General features: G+C 40.2%; 2 protein-coding genes across 2 annotated transcripts in view; one reads left to right on the top strand and one right to left on the bottom strand.

Annotated features, from left to right (window-relative positions):
- The window catches only part of GORAB (golgin, RAB6 interacting), a 209,491-nt gene extending 200,984 nt beyond the window's left edge, over window positions 1-8,507 (bottom strand). The window contains exon 1 of the mRNA XM_072129197.1: window positions 8,424-8,507. The gene's annotated coding sequence lies outside the window, so the exon portion shown is untranslated. The remainder of the gene's footprint in view (window positions 1-8,423) is intronic.
- PDE4DIP (phosphodiesterase 4D interacting protein) overlaps window positions 1-14,074 on the top strand; it is a 175,693-nt gene that overhangs the window by 60,089 nt on the left and 101,530 nt on the right. The window contains exons 6-10 of the mRNA XM_072129165.1: window positions 1,531-1,668; window positions 3,381-3,500; window positions 10,212-10,304; window positions 11,503-11,706; window positions 12,187-12,345. Coding sequence (XP_071985266.1) covers window positions 1,531-1,668; window positions 3,381-3,500; window positions 10,212-10,304; window positions 11,503-11,706; window positions 12,187-12,345 — 714 coding nt within the window. The remainder of the gene's footprint in view (window positions 1-1,530; window positions 1,669-3,380; window positions 3,501-10,211; window positions 10,305-11,502; window positions 11,707-12,186; window positions 12,346-14,074) is intronic.

Raw genomic sequence — 14,074 nt, 5'->3', positions numbered from 1 at the left:
GCTATAGATATAAAGCATTATTAGTTCAGGGTTACTAATGTTTCGTATATGTTTGCATACAGCACTACTGCATGCACATATTAAATAAAAGAAGTATATCTAATTAGACAAATGCTTTTGTCTCCCTGTATAATACAATAACAAGCATATAGCAAAAATTTGGATACTAAGTAAATAGAAAAGTATTGTTTTATGAAACTGCTCTATTTAGGTAATCATTTAGCTTTCTTTGACTTTTATAGCATTGCCTATGTACAAGACTTAGATGTTCAATTGCATGAAACAAATTTGTAAAATAAACAGATTACTGGGTGTCAGACTGGCACAGAAGTAGAGCGACCCTTTTAGGGCTTCCAGGCTACAGCCAAAGAGGTTTGGTATTGCAATGCAGTTGTTTAATTGATTTATTATGGGTAGTAATAGTGAGTGGGTGGGTTTAGTATGTGCACAGAATTTGCCTTGCAAACTTATTAGAAACAACTTGTTGAAACAATAAAAGCCGGTTCAGACATTCTACACTGTACATAAACCTGGGAACTGTATAGTTTACATCCAAAAGAACCCCAAAAAAACAAAATTCTATGTCTATATTTTGCAATCGACTTTGAAGGTTGCACCGATTTCTATATACCAGTGATGGCTAACCTATGGCACTGGTGTCAGAGGTGGCACTCGGAGCCCTTTCTGTGGGCACTCAGGCCATCACCAGAGATGACTCCAGGTATCTTCCTGAAGTCCCAGGCAGCCCAGGACTTGCTGTGCACAGAGCTATTTTAAAGTGACAGCTCTACCTGGGACTATTTTCTGCTTTATTGGTGTCCTCAGGGGCTGGTATCAATGAAAACTGTGACAGAGAAGAGTATAAATCACAAATTAAATTTCTGTGTTGGCACTTTGCGATAAATAAGTGGGTCTTTGTTGTAGTTTGGGCACTCGGTCTCTAAAAGGTTCGCCATCACTGCTATATACAGTTCATCTGTAGAAATAAGATTTTGGTTGGTAATATCATATGAATATGAAAATTTCTGTGTCAGGTCTCCAGATTTTCTCCTAAACTAATGAGATTAGCGTAATTAATTTATGTTATTGCCCTAAATTGCTTTTAAGCAACAGCTAATTGGGTTTCTGTGTAAGCAGGTCTGGAGACAGATTAATTATTCGGATTAGTTTGATGTTATTGTGTAAAGGTGCCTATACGTATCACACTAAATTTAGCCAATTTTTTTTTTATTTTTTATCTTTATTTATCTCCTCTTCACATTTTCCTGGATTGAGCTCTGGCAACCAAATACTAGTCTTCTATTACAGCAACATATACTATAATTAAGATATTTTTAAATAAATAAAAATAAATGTGATCAATAGACAAGACAAAAAAATATATATTTATTCCGATATTTTGTGATAACTTTAAAGATAAACTGATCACCGGGTTTTAACCCGTTAACTACTAGTCCACTTGGGTAGAAGATGAAATATCCCTTTAACCAAGTTAAATCTAAATATTTTAAATTTCTCTTTTCTTTGCAGAACTTGTTTGAAAAGAAAAGCCAGGATGCAGCTCAGTATGAAACTTTGCTGGCACAACAAGCCTCCAGTCTGCAGAAAGCGGGGATGGAAGTTCAAGCTCTTCAAGAAAAATTGCAGGAGTCTAAGGATATAATCAAGGTATTTGTGTTGTTTATGATACTCCAGACCTAAATATTTTCTTATTTATCACAATCTGCTTTTCCAATTTGGTGTAATCCAGCCCTGCCAGAAATATTTTGTTTGGAAGGGAAACGAAAGGGGTAAAGACGCTGAAGCATATGTGCCTGGAAGGTAGATGTAAAACGTTTGATCAAATAGAAGCAGAATTTCAGTTGCCGCATGCATGGCTCTACCAGTTTTTACAGCTCTGCCGTGCATTACAGGCGCAGACTTTGGTGGAACCTATAGAGGGGGACTATATTGGGGCACTGAATGGGATATTGAGAGCAAACTCTACTAAAGGACTAATCTTTTTTTCCTATACTGTATTGCTTAACGTTTCCATAATTGATATTCCATTAAAATGTTGTGCGAAATGGGATAAAACTGTGGGTCCCGTTGAGGAGGAACTGTGGACTGAAGCTCTAGAGCTGGTGTAGTTCTCTCCCCTAGTGAAGCTCTTAGGATGTCCCACCTTTTTCTCTTACACAGAGTTTATCAATCACCTCAACTACTGTTTTGTATAGGGGTTAGGCCCTAGATGCGAAGTTGAAGAAGCGGGCATACTCCATATGATGTGGAAATGTAGAGAATTGGAATCCCTTTGGAGATCCATCCTAGAGTAAATACACAAAGTCTTCTCCATAGTTATTGAAGAGAGCCCACTAGCAGGTTACTAGGAGTGTTAAAGGAAGACAATTTGACAGAACCTAACAATATTGCATCTCTATACCAAGCCACAAAAGTCGTAGCTACCCACTGGATAAGGCCTCGGCCTCCAGACAAAAAAGAATACATAGATAATATGAATGCGATTATACGAATAAAGTATAGTACATATGTGAAAAGGAATTGGATTCCAAAATTTTAAAAGATATGGGGTAAGTAGTTTGATACGATGGGTTTGACCCCGGCAGCCCTTGTACTAATAAGGGCAAGTTTAGAATACCAGTTATCAATGGCAAAATAGCAAATGGAAGGTTCATCCATAATAAGATTCGTAAGATTGGGTCCAAGTGGTCCTGGAGAGGGGGGGGGGGGGAGGAAGTATGCTGATGAAAATGCAATTATTGTCAGTGCATAGTGCAAATATAGTAATGCTTCTGTTGATGTAATGTATATTTGTAAACTTCGGATAGGGCTTCTAAGCAGCAAATGCTGTGCACCAGTTCAGTTCATCTTCAACATTTAAACGCTTTATTAATCTTTTATATCCGAAGTAGCTTCCCCGCACCATGGTCCGCGCTCGGCATGCGCGCACCACGGTGCAGGGAAGCTACTTCGGATATAAAGATTAATAAAGCGTTTAAATGCTTTAAAACCATTTAAGAACATAACTAAGATAAGCGCTGGCACCAGCTTACTGCTTTCCTAGTAACCATCCCATAAATGATTTCTATAGTAATAAGGTGTGAAGTTATGGGTTGGACATCTGAGGCAGATGTGGGGTCAGATTTCTCTACAAATAGATATTGTAGAAAAAACTTACAATAGACTCCTAAAACAATTCCAAACATTCAGTTGTTGAGCTAACCTGTGTCAGGCTACAATGCCACCAGACTCCAAACTTATTCCATTGAGAACTGCAGACTGAAAGTTGTGTAGATAACTGTAGTAGTGGGTACAGTATGCATGTTCTTGTGGTTGCAACAAGGGATTTGTTTTTTTACTTTCTTCTTTCTACTATACAGTCACTACAGGAATCTCACCAGCAGCTGACAAGTAAGATAAGCAGTGCTCAAGAGCTCACACATAATCAAGAATGCCTATTGCAAAGCTTAAGGGATACTCTTCAGAGCAGAGACCATGAGGTAGGTCATACTTACAGTAGCTCGTTCTTTACTGGAAGCGTGTTCTGTGCAGCTTTTCGAATAAATACTTTGTGATACAATTAGGAGCAAGTTTTGTAGCGTATCCCTGATTTTATTTTTACAAACATTTGATCTATTGACTATTTGACTATTTCTTTAACCCTTTTAAGGACGTTAAAGCTCAATCCTTTTTAAAAAAATTTGACCAGTGTCCCTTCTTGTGGTAATAACTTTTTATCACTTTAATCCCTGTGATTTTGTGATTGTAGTTTATGTTAGAAGTATAATTTCGCTAATCAGTTACTTTTTGGGGGCGTTAAAATTCAATAATTTAGGAAAAATTTTAAACAAATTCCAATTTTCAAAGTTTCAAATGTTCGACTTTTATTAAAAAAAGGCATACCACAATTTTTTCTTTTGTAGAAACCTTTTGCCATTTGTCTTTATATTTCCATAATTTGTTTTAAGTTTCCTCTTGTGCTAAATATATTTTGCCTAACTTATGCCACTATAGACAAACACCCCAAGTATCATTTTTGTCCCAGGTACAGCAATACCCCATAAATGGAAATAATGTACAGGTTGGGCACACAGCAGGGCTCAGAAGGGTGCAAGCAAAATTTTGCTTTTGGAGTTCTGTTTTCACAGGTTTGCTTTTGGAGTGCCATGTCGTGTTAGCAGAGCCCCTGGGTACCACTACAATAGAAACCCCCCAAAAAGTGACACCATTTTGGATCAATAAATTTCGGGTTCTAGTGAGCATTTTTACCCCATAGATGCTGGCCAAAATGTAATACTAAGTGAATGGAACAGAGTAAAAATTCAATTTTTTTTCTCAAATATGCCATGATAGTGCCAATTTATTTTGTCCAACTCATGCCACTTGGGACAAATATGTCAAAAATCATTCTGTGGCATCGGATGTCAAGTCACACTTTATGGAACAGTAGGAGTCTGACTTGGGCTGCCAATTTTCCTTGCCAAGTTGAAGGCACTGCTGTACCACTCAAGCGAAAGGCAGCCAGCGAGTTTCGTTAACAGAGACCTCTATTAGGCTACTCCATTGAACATACTATGTTCCCGGACTTATTGCCACCCACACCTGCCCAACAGTTGCTTCCGAGGCTGCAATGCCCTGGGCGACATGGCCCATATATGATGGCACTGCCCCATAGTTTCCTTACTCTGGAACTGTGTGAAAACTCTCATCCGCTCTCTGTTAGGCACCGCAACACCTGTAACCCCACTAATACTCCTACTAGGAGATAAACCAGCAAAGGTTAAAAATAAACCGATTTATAGCATTAGCGACTAGAATTCACATAGCAGCAAAATGAAAATCTCCGGACCTATCCTTTACTGTGGTTAAGAAGATAATCAACCTACTGATGTTGTTTGAGGGAGTTGAGGCGACTGGGACAGACAGTTTGAAAGGATCTGTAACCCGTGGATCGCTTCACAAGGCTCCCCCACCCTAGAGAGAGCTCTATCCCTGTCACCCTAACATTCCAATAAGCATCAACATGGTTCCAGCACTTCTCCACATGTAGTCTAGGTCTATCCATATTCTAAACTATACAGATCTTGTGATCTTGTTACCTGTATGCTTTTCTCCTTCCCCCTGGATCCCTTATGTTTTGTTGTTTTGAACTATACAGAAGCTAGCTATGTATCAAGAAAACTCTGTTTTCACAACTATTCTCCCTGCGTGGCGTACACCTATTGTAAGGCATTTTCCTATGTTTTTTCAAACAATAAAACCTTGTTGAAACTAAAAATCATGCTGCAGGTTATCCCGGTTATGGCAATACCCCATATGTGGCATGAAGGGAAGGTGCGGCATGATATATAAACTGTGCATAGTACATCAGGGTAAAATCTACATCTAAAGGTCCAGGGATGTGTGATAAATACAGAAGAATTCTTTGATACACAGTCCTGTTTTTCTGGGCATGTTTCACAATGATAAATGGTGTCCTTCAGAATGCCTTTTTTTGTTTTCTTCTCTTCTTGGCAGTTTGGGGAACTTCTCCTGGAAAGTGCTGCCCTGGTACAATATGTGTGGTATTGCTTCCAGATGTACTAGCACTCGCCCCTTCCTGGTCTTCAAAATAAAAAAATACTTAATAACTTCCAGGAAAGTTCCCCTCTGGCCTGCAAATCGATATAACACCTATACAGTGCTATCTGAATGATGTGCACGGCCAGCTTCTTGTACCCCACCCTCAAATTTCCACATGGTGTTGTAAGTCTGCAGAACCTGGTCCGAAAGGGCAACCCATCTCATATACTTATTATAATCCAGTGTGCAGTCAGGTTTTGGGGTTTCTGTACTCGTACCTCGTACTGGGACAGGGGTGGTGTTGTGCCCATGTATTGTGGTTAATACAAGGACCTCTCTCTTGTCTTTGTACTTAACACACAATACAGAGTCGCTGCAAGCAGCGACTGTGTACAGTGCCGTATGCCACAGTATTTCTGGAAGCGAGGCACTTGAACAGGGTAGTGCTGGTGTAGAAATTGTCCAGGTGGAGGTAGTAGCCCTGGTCCAGCAGTGGGTGCACCAAATCCCACACTATCTTCCCTCTAACACCCAGGAAAGGGGGGGGGGGCATTCTGGGGCACTATAGTGGAGTCCTTCCCTTCATATACCCTGAACTTGTAGGTATACCCTGATGAACTTTTGCACAGCTTTTATATCTTCACACCATACCATGACCTCTTATTGGGCAGGTACAGGGGGAATTGAAGTCTCCCTTTAAATTGCACCAGGCACCCTTATATGGCCACATGTTTTGCGGTGGTATATGCCCGGGCGAACGGTCATAACTGGGGTCATCTCTTGGTGGGCACTGTGTGTTGTCGGTGTAATGCAAAAATTTATGGATGGCTTCAAAGCGCATCCTGCTTATCGCCATGCTGAACATCAGGGTGTGGTACAGAATGTCTGTGCTCCAGTAGTCCCTGATTGCGGGCTTCTTTACTATCCTCATAAGAAGTATTATGCCCCAATACTTCACCATCTCTGCTCCAGTGACAGGGGTCCACCTGTAGGGTTGTGCATAAAATGAAGTGGGGTTTTGGGCAACATGCTGTGCAATTGTCTGGACTACAATTAAATACAGTAGTTCCTTATAATAAAAAAAAAAAAAAACTTAAAGTCCACAGCTCTGAGCCCTGCCGTGTCAAATTTCATTCCAGTTGCATCCAACACAGTGCACGTCTTATGAGACATTGCACACAGTAAAATAAGATAATGTGCACCCAACTACACAGATAAACCGCCCAGCCGGCACACAGAAAAAATAAGATTATGCACACCAAACTACACTGACAAGCCACACAGCTGGCAAATAGAATAATTACACAGTGCGCACAAACCTATGGGTACACCTACAGGTGAAAGTAACAGAAAGACTCACAAGCCTCTATAAACACAGTCTCCTCGAGCATGGTTCACCCCACTGCAAGGGGCATGGAAACATGAGAAGAAAAAGTATGGATCCAGCTCATGGAGATCTTGTGGTATTTCTTTATTTGCGCTCAGGTGACATCAAGGTATACAGAGATAAAAGTCTACGAGTTTCAAGTGGTTTGCCCACTTTTATTCATGACAAAATGGTGCTCTGGAAAAAAATAATACCAGGCACCAAAAAGGAAAACTATATGAACTGCGCAAAAAGGTGCTACAAATGCACATAGCTTGCCCTAAGATGACCTAACTACCGTTAAAGATACTGTGCAGTGCTATTGACACTAATGTAATAGCAGTAATTAAAGTACAGTAGAACCTTGTGTCTCTGCAGTAGTAGAAGGGTTAGGGGGAGCAGAGACGCTATTCTGTTCACAATGGGGCAGATTTACTTACCTGTCACGATCCCGAGGTGCGTTGTCCCACGTGGATTTGGGTCCAGCACGATTCACTAACATCGTGCGTCCGAGTTCCTTCCTGTGTCGATGCTGCGCCGAGGTCCGGCGGAGTTCACCTGCTTGTTCCCGGTACATGCAAGTTCTTGCGACACAAATCCTTTTTTAAATTCCGCGGTTTGTCCGAATCCGAACGGGTTGTCCGACGTCCTGCCCCCCTGATTTCTGTCGCGTGCAAGGCGGCGCCAATGCGCCACAATCCGATCCCGGGGCAATTCGGTGCAAAACGGAAATATTCAGGAACCCGACAAAAGTGCGGCGATCGGACCCTTTGTAAATGAGCCCCAATGAGTGCTCCCAGCCTAGTACGTACTCCTGCTATCATTGTTATTTTCTATACGCTCTCATAAAATATTGATAGGGAAAAGCAGTATTAGTATCCAGTGTGTTCCTTATGTGTTTATAGCAGAGCTGTGTGTGTGTTTATGTGTATAGTTGTGCCCACTGTGTTGCCTATGTGTGTATAGCAGTGCTGTGTTTGTGTTATGTATAACAGTGCCCAGTGTGTTCCTTACATGTATTGCAGTACCCAGTCAGTGTGTGTGGATTTGTGTGTGCATAGCAGTGCCCAGTGTGTTCCTTATGTGTGTGTGTATTTTTGTGATAGCAGTGGTCAGTTAGTGTGTGTGTTTGTGTGTGCATAGCAGTGCACATTGTATGTAGCATTGCCATGTGTGTCTCTATCTGTGTATGTATAGCAGTGATAAGTATGTTCCTATTTCTGTTTGTGTGTGTAGCTTAGCAGATGCTGGCTCCTATTTAGGACCACCAGAACTTTCCGTTTATTTGGATGAAATGCTTTTATTTTCCTCATACTTAGCTTTGATCTGTCTGTTGATGTTTTTACTACTGCAATGTGAAGCAATAGACGTCCTCATATGCATGCACCGAGCAACAATCATACCTCTGGGACAAATCAGGCCCCAAATAAACTGAATTTTAGAACAGCAAACATAATAAAGTAACTTTGTGAGAAAGAAAGGTAGCGGCACTCACCATAAACGTGTGACAACGGTTTTACGCTGTTCGGCTCTTTTTCTAGCTCCAAGGCCCTGGTGTTCTCACCCACAATAAATCAGGATACAAGCGCTGTAGCTAAAGAGATGAAAAGCGTCATAGGAGGTCGGACTAATCAAGTCCACCTCACTTATTTTGGCAATAACCAGAAAGGTTTTTCATTACCATAAATACCACAAACCGCTTATAAAGAAAAATATGACAATCAAAAACAGTAACATACATATTGCAATTAAATTAAAGCACAAATAATTTTACAAAAAAAAGAATGCCACAATAATCGCAATCAGCCTAGGAATCAGACGGCATCGGAAGAAAAATTCGTAGTTGATAATGGGCAAACTACATTGCAGTGAGTCAATTATACTTAATCACAGAAATGCGCTGATATAATTGAGTTTGGCGGGACCCAATGGGGTCCCAGGTACCTCAGTCGGACCCCTCGTCGGTACCGGCTGGCAAGCTATATACTAGGAGGGCAGGGGCTGGCAGGCTATATAGGGCAGGGGCTGGCAGGCTATATAGGGCAGGGGCTGGCAAGCTATATACTGGGGGACTGGCTGGCTATATACTGCAGGGGGCGGGTAGGCCATATACTAGGGGGGCAGCGGCTGGCAGGCTATATGCTACAGGGGCTGGCTGGCTATATACTGCAGGGGCTGGCAGGCTATATACTGGGGGGGGCTGGCAGGCTATATACTAGAGTATATACGGTATGTTCTAAACAGTCAATTTCTTCGTAAAACTGCAGCTGAAAAAGACTTTGTAAACTCAAATTTAGGGACCAGAGCCAGGCTGCTAAAGCAAATAAAATTATGGGATAATAGAGGAATAGATTCCCATGATAAGGACTTAATTTTGCCCTTATACAAAACACTGGTCAAACCACACATGAAATATTATATATAGTTTTGGGCATATACAGCGCATATACATACAGCGTATGAAAAGGACATAGTAGAACTGGGACTGTGCAGAGGAGAGCAACCAGGATTATTAGGGGAATGGGGGAACTAGAATACAATGACAGATTACAAAATTTGGGATTATTCAGTTTAGAAAAAAGACGACTGAGGGGAGACCTCATTACAATGTACAAATACCTGAACGGACAGTACAAGGATCTCTCCAAAGATCTTTTTATACCTCGGCCTGTGACCAGGACAAGGGGGCATCCTCTGCGCCTAGAGGAGAGGCGATTCTACCATCACCATAGACAAAGGTTCTTTACTGTACGAGCAGTGAGACTATGGAACTCTCTGCCGCAGGAGGTTGTTATGGCGGACTCTATGTACATGTTCAAGAGAGGCCTGGATGACTTTCTGGAGCGCAAAAATATCACATGTGGTGGGAAAAAAAAATTGTTTAATTTGTCGGACTTGATCGACTGGTCTTCTTCCTTCCTTATATACTATGATACCATGAGTTGGGGTGGTGTTTTCAGCCTTTAAAGCTTCTCCCTTTTTCCTACAAACGTGACAATAGTCTTTATGGCCCTATAGTTTAATTTAAGTTTTGTCAGACCACAGGACATATATACAAAAATTTAAGAAGGTCTTTTTACCTGTGTGCATAAGTCTATGTAAACTTTTGACTTTGAGAAAGTAATACAAATTTTGGTAATCCTAATTGTCTTCTGGGTTTCCTCTGTATATATAAATTTCTTCATAGGTCAACCAGATATATATATATATTTTTTTTTTTAATGACAAAAATGTAGTTTCTCTTTTTGATTTATTATTACAAAGTATTTGCATCTTTTTCTAGGTTATGGAACTGTATCAAATTATCGATGAGCACAATACCACTATCGCTAAGCTACAGGATATGCTCTTGAAATGTCAAAATGAACAACTGCAAGTAAGTTATATCATAGCACTGTCAACACTGTCTTCACGTTTGTATACTGTTCTCGATCAGCAAATTGGAAGTATTGGGAAGGATTCTAAAACTTCCAGTTATAATTCAGGATAATGTGTCCCCTATAGTTCCCTTTCAATCATATCCCCAGATGAAGCCACTCACAGGATTCTGGTCCTTTCGCTGAAGACAGTAATTCCTTTCTAATGACAGTGTTTTTATTTTATAAAAATTCTAATATTAGTTTTTTATTAACAAAAACAGGGTTTTATCATACATAGGCCCACATTTATCAAAAACGGCCGGTGAAGTGGGCATGGTTCACCAGAGACATGAATTGTGATGCCCTTTCTGCATGAATCTGGCACTCCCTGACAAAGTGCATCAACTTTTTTTGGTGCAACACAATCCTGTCGGACACTTCATGATAAATTTGGCACATGGTTTGACTGAGCACCGGAATGCCCCTTTTGCACCACGAATCCAATTCCACAGTCCTGTTTTCCTGATCACTTTAGCAGTGTTTGAGATAAATGCAGGCATTCCTTTCCAGTGCCTTATTTCTCCAATCTATAGCAGTGGATCTTCACTCCTAAACAAGTGCTGCACTCATTCATATCAAATAAAAGAGGTGCACGAGCCGTGCCCACTGACCACATGCAGCCTGTCAAGCCATGAGCTGCGGTCCACACCCTGCTGACTGTCAATGAGCACTTTCATAACTGATGGAAGCATTCATTGGTGCAGTTCTGGTCCTGATGCTGCTGCATGCAACCAGAACAGGACACAGAGCAAAGTGGAGGGAGGAGAGAAGAAGGTGCAGTGTGGTACAGGGGTGCAGGAGAACAGCTAGGAAAGGAGATTATTAATTTAATTTATTTTATCTGCTCCGAGGTCTCAGTTTTGTACTCTGGCGGTCTCCAGTATTGTCTGCTATGGGGTCTCAAGTATTTTAAGCCTGCTATGTGGTCTCCAGTACTATTTGTATTGGCTATGGGGTCTGCACTATTATTTTCTGCTGTGAATGCAGTGTTTGGTTTCATGGGTGGTATTTATACCTGTCCTGTGGTATATGTCATTTTTTTGGATGGTATTTTGTGCTGTATTTCTGTGCTGCTTGTTGTTGCTGCATTTTAGACAGACATTCTATAAAAATTGTATTCAGAGATCTTATGCAATGTGATTTGTGTTTTCTCAGTCTTTTCAGGTAATGCCAACACAGCTTCAGTTTTTAGATCTTCAGAACACATTATTCTCTACTCAGATGGAACTTCAGAAAAAGCAAATGGCTCTCCGACAAAAAGATCGCCAGCTGACCGATGTAAAAAGATCGCAGAGATTACTGGAAGTTGACTTGTTAGAAGGACAACAGCAGAAAGAAACGACATGGAAACACAACCAGGTATCTGCTTTTGTATTGTCTTTGCATACTGTATGAATTTAACACTGCATATAGGGATACCCACTGTAGGGACATTCATCACTTGTGACTTTGTATGTGTATGGTTTTCTTGTTTCACAAATTCTTGGGCTCTGGTGGTTGCTTTTTTCAAAATATGTGGAGCTATGTACAAATAACATTCATAAAACCACATGCCCGAATGATGATTTGACTATTTCAAAACAAATGCCTGAAATTGAGATGAATTTCCCCATTGCATGACACTGAGGCCAGATCTATGCAAACTGCGCCAAAATATTGGTGGTTCCACCCTTTTCAAGGCTTTTTAAGGGAATTGTTGGGATGTCCCGATTTTAGTTGTTGGTTGGCATAGGATAGCATAAGTCACTTTAGGAATGTTGCCAGTGCAATGAGCCATTCTAAATGTTTTTTACTTTGATCTTCTATTTATGGAAAATGTAAATTTACGTTTTTTGTCAGGAGTTACATGGAGTGCTACATAAACTTCAGAGAGAATTGCAAGAGAAGAGTCAGCATCTTAAAAACCTTGAAGAAGAGAAATGTACAAAACTACTTGCTCAGGAACACAACATCGAGAGGCTAAGACAAACTGTAACCCAGAAAGAACAGATTCTGCAAGTGAGTATTGGACAACTGGGCCTGTAAGGAGACATAAAAGGATAGGCCTAAAATAATCTGGGAACAAGGTTTTGTGATGTTACATTGATCCAGAAATTTATAAAGCCTGTATTATTTTTCATATATGTCAAATAAGCCTGTGGGTGTCCACTGGATCAACACTGCAGAATTAGAGGTTGGGCGTGGATCCTGATTCAACCTAATCTACTGTACTTTAATGCCTACGAGATTAGAAAACATATGTCTGTTGGAAACAGCAAGGACCCTGATGAGGAGTAAAAAGCAGTTTATAAGTAACAGAATATGTGATAACTTTCCTAGTGATTCATGCCATATCAGTGTTACTGGAGCTTTTATTGAAGCACCATGTCAGTGGGAAATATTTACAAAATATAGGAAAAATGTATATCTTTTATGAGGTTATGCTTGACATATTTCTTATACAAACTATATGTATACAAATTATAACAAACATATAAAAGTAAATAAATAAAATAAAATCATCTCCACTCCAATATGAAGTGGAAAAAATAAACGTCACCCTAAGGTTAAGGGTGCACACGAAGGTTACTACACCGTACTGATAGTACTCCAATATGAAGTCTTCCCATACCTAGCCCCTCACATGGCAAAACAGAGTCTGTACAAATTATGAATCAAATCCAAAGAAACAAAATAGCGATCCCATTTTAATACTTTATTTTAGTATAAATTAACAAATGTTACAAATAGAAGGTATAAAGGAAAAGAAACATTCTCCTTAACCCAAAAGCGCAATAAGACATAACCTTACGTCTTGCTGCGCATGGGGGAGTATGAAGCAAATGCCCGAAGCTAGCACCCGCGATCGGTGCATGCACCGATTGCGGGATTTAACCCTTTGATCGCCGGCGGCATTAAAGAGCTGGCGGCGCGTGGGCTCCGATCATCGCTCCCCGTGACTTCATCGGGGAGCGGCGATCCGTTGCCATGACAGCCTCGGATCACACAAAGATCCGAGGCTATCATGATCTAGGCTATTACAATGTGTGATTTGCACATTGTAATAGATGGTGTGCAAAATCCCCATATACTGCCCTTCTGCAGTATGGCAATATATTATAGGATCAATCAGACAACCTAGGGTTAAAGTACCCTAGGGAGTCTGAAAAATAATTTAAAAAATGAAAAAAATAGAAAAATAAAAATTATATTAAAAAAACATAAAAATTCTAATCAACCCCTTTCCCTAGAACTGATATAAATATAAATAAACAGTAAAAATCATACACACATTAGGTATCACCGCGTCCCAAAATGCCCGATTAAAATATAATAACCGTTTTTCACTGCGTTTAACCTTGTAACGGAAAATAGGGCCCAAAGTCGCAAATGACATTTTTTTGCCATTTTGAAAAATAGAAAATATTCTATAAAAAGTGATCAAAAGGTCGTACAGTCCTAAAATTAAAAGCATTGAGAATGTCATCAAAAGTCGCAAAAAATGACACCACCCACAGCTCTGTACACCAAAGTATGAAAAAGTTATTAGCGCAAGAAGATGGCAAAATGAAGAATTTTTTTTTCTGTACAGGTGGTTTTAATTTTTGTAAATGTATGAAAACATTTTAAAACCCTTACAAATTTGGTATCCCCGTGATTGTACTGACCCAATGAATGAAATAGACCTGTCATTTGGGGCGCACAGTGAAATCTGTAAAAACCAAGCCCACAAGAAATGGCGCAAATG

Source organism: Engystomops pustulosus, chromosome 10 (assembly GCF_040894005.1).
Source record: "Engystomops pustulosus chromosome 10, aEngPut4.maternal, whole genome shotgun sequence".
Lineage (NCBI taxonomy): Eukaryota > Metazoa > Chordata > Amphibia > Anura > Leptodactylidae > Engystomops > Engystomops pustulosus.
This window is presented reverse-complemented; position numbering and strand designations above follow the sequence as displayed.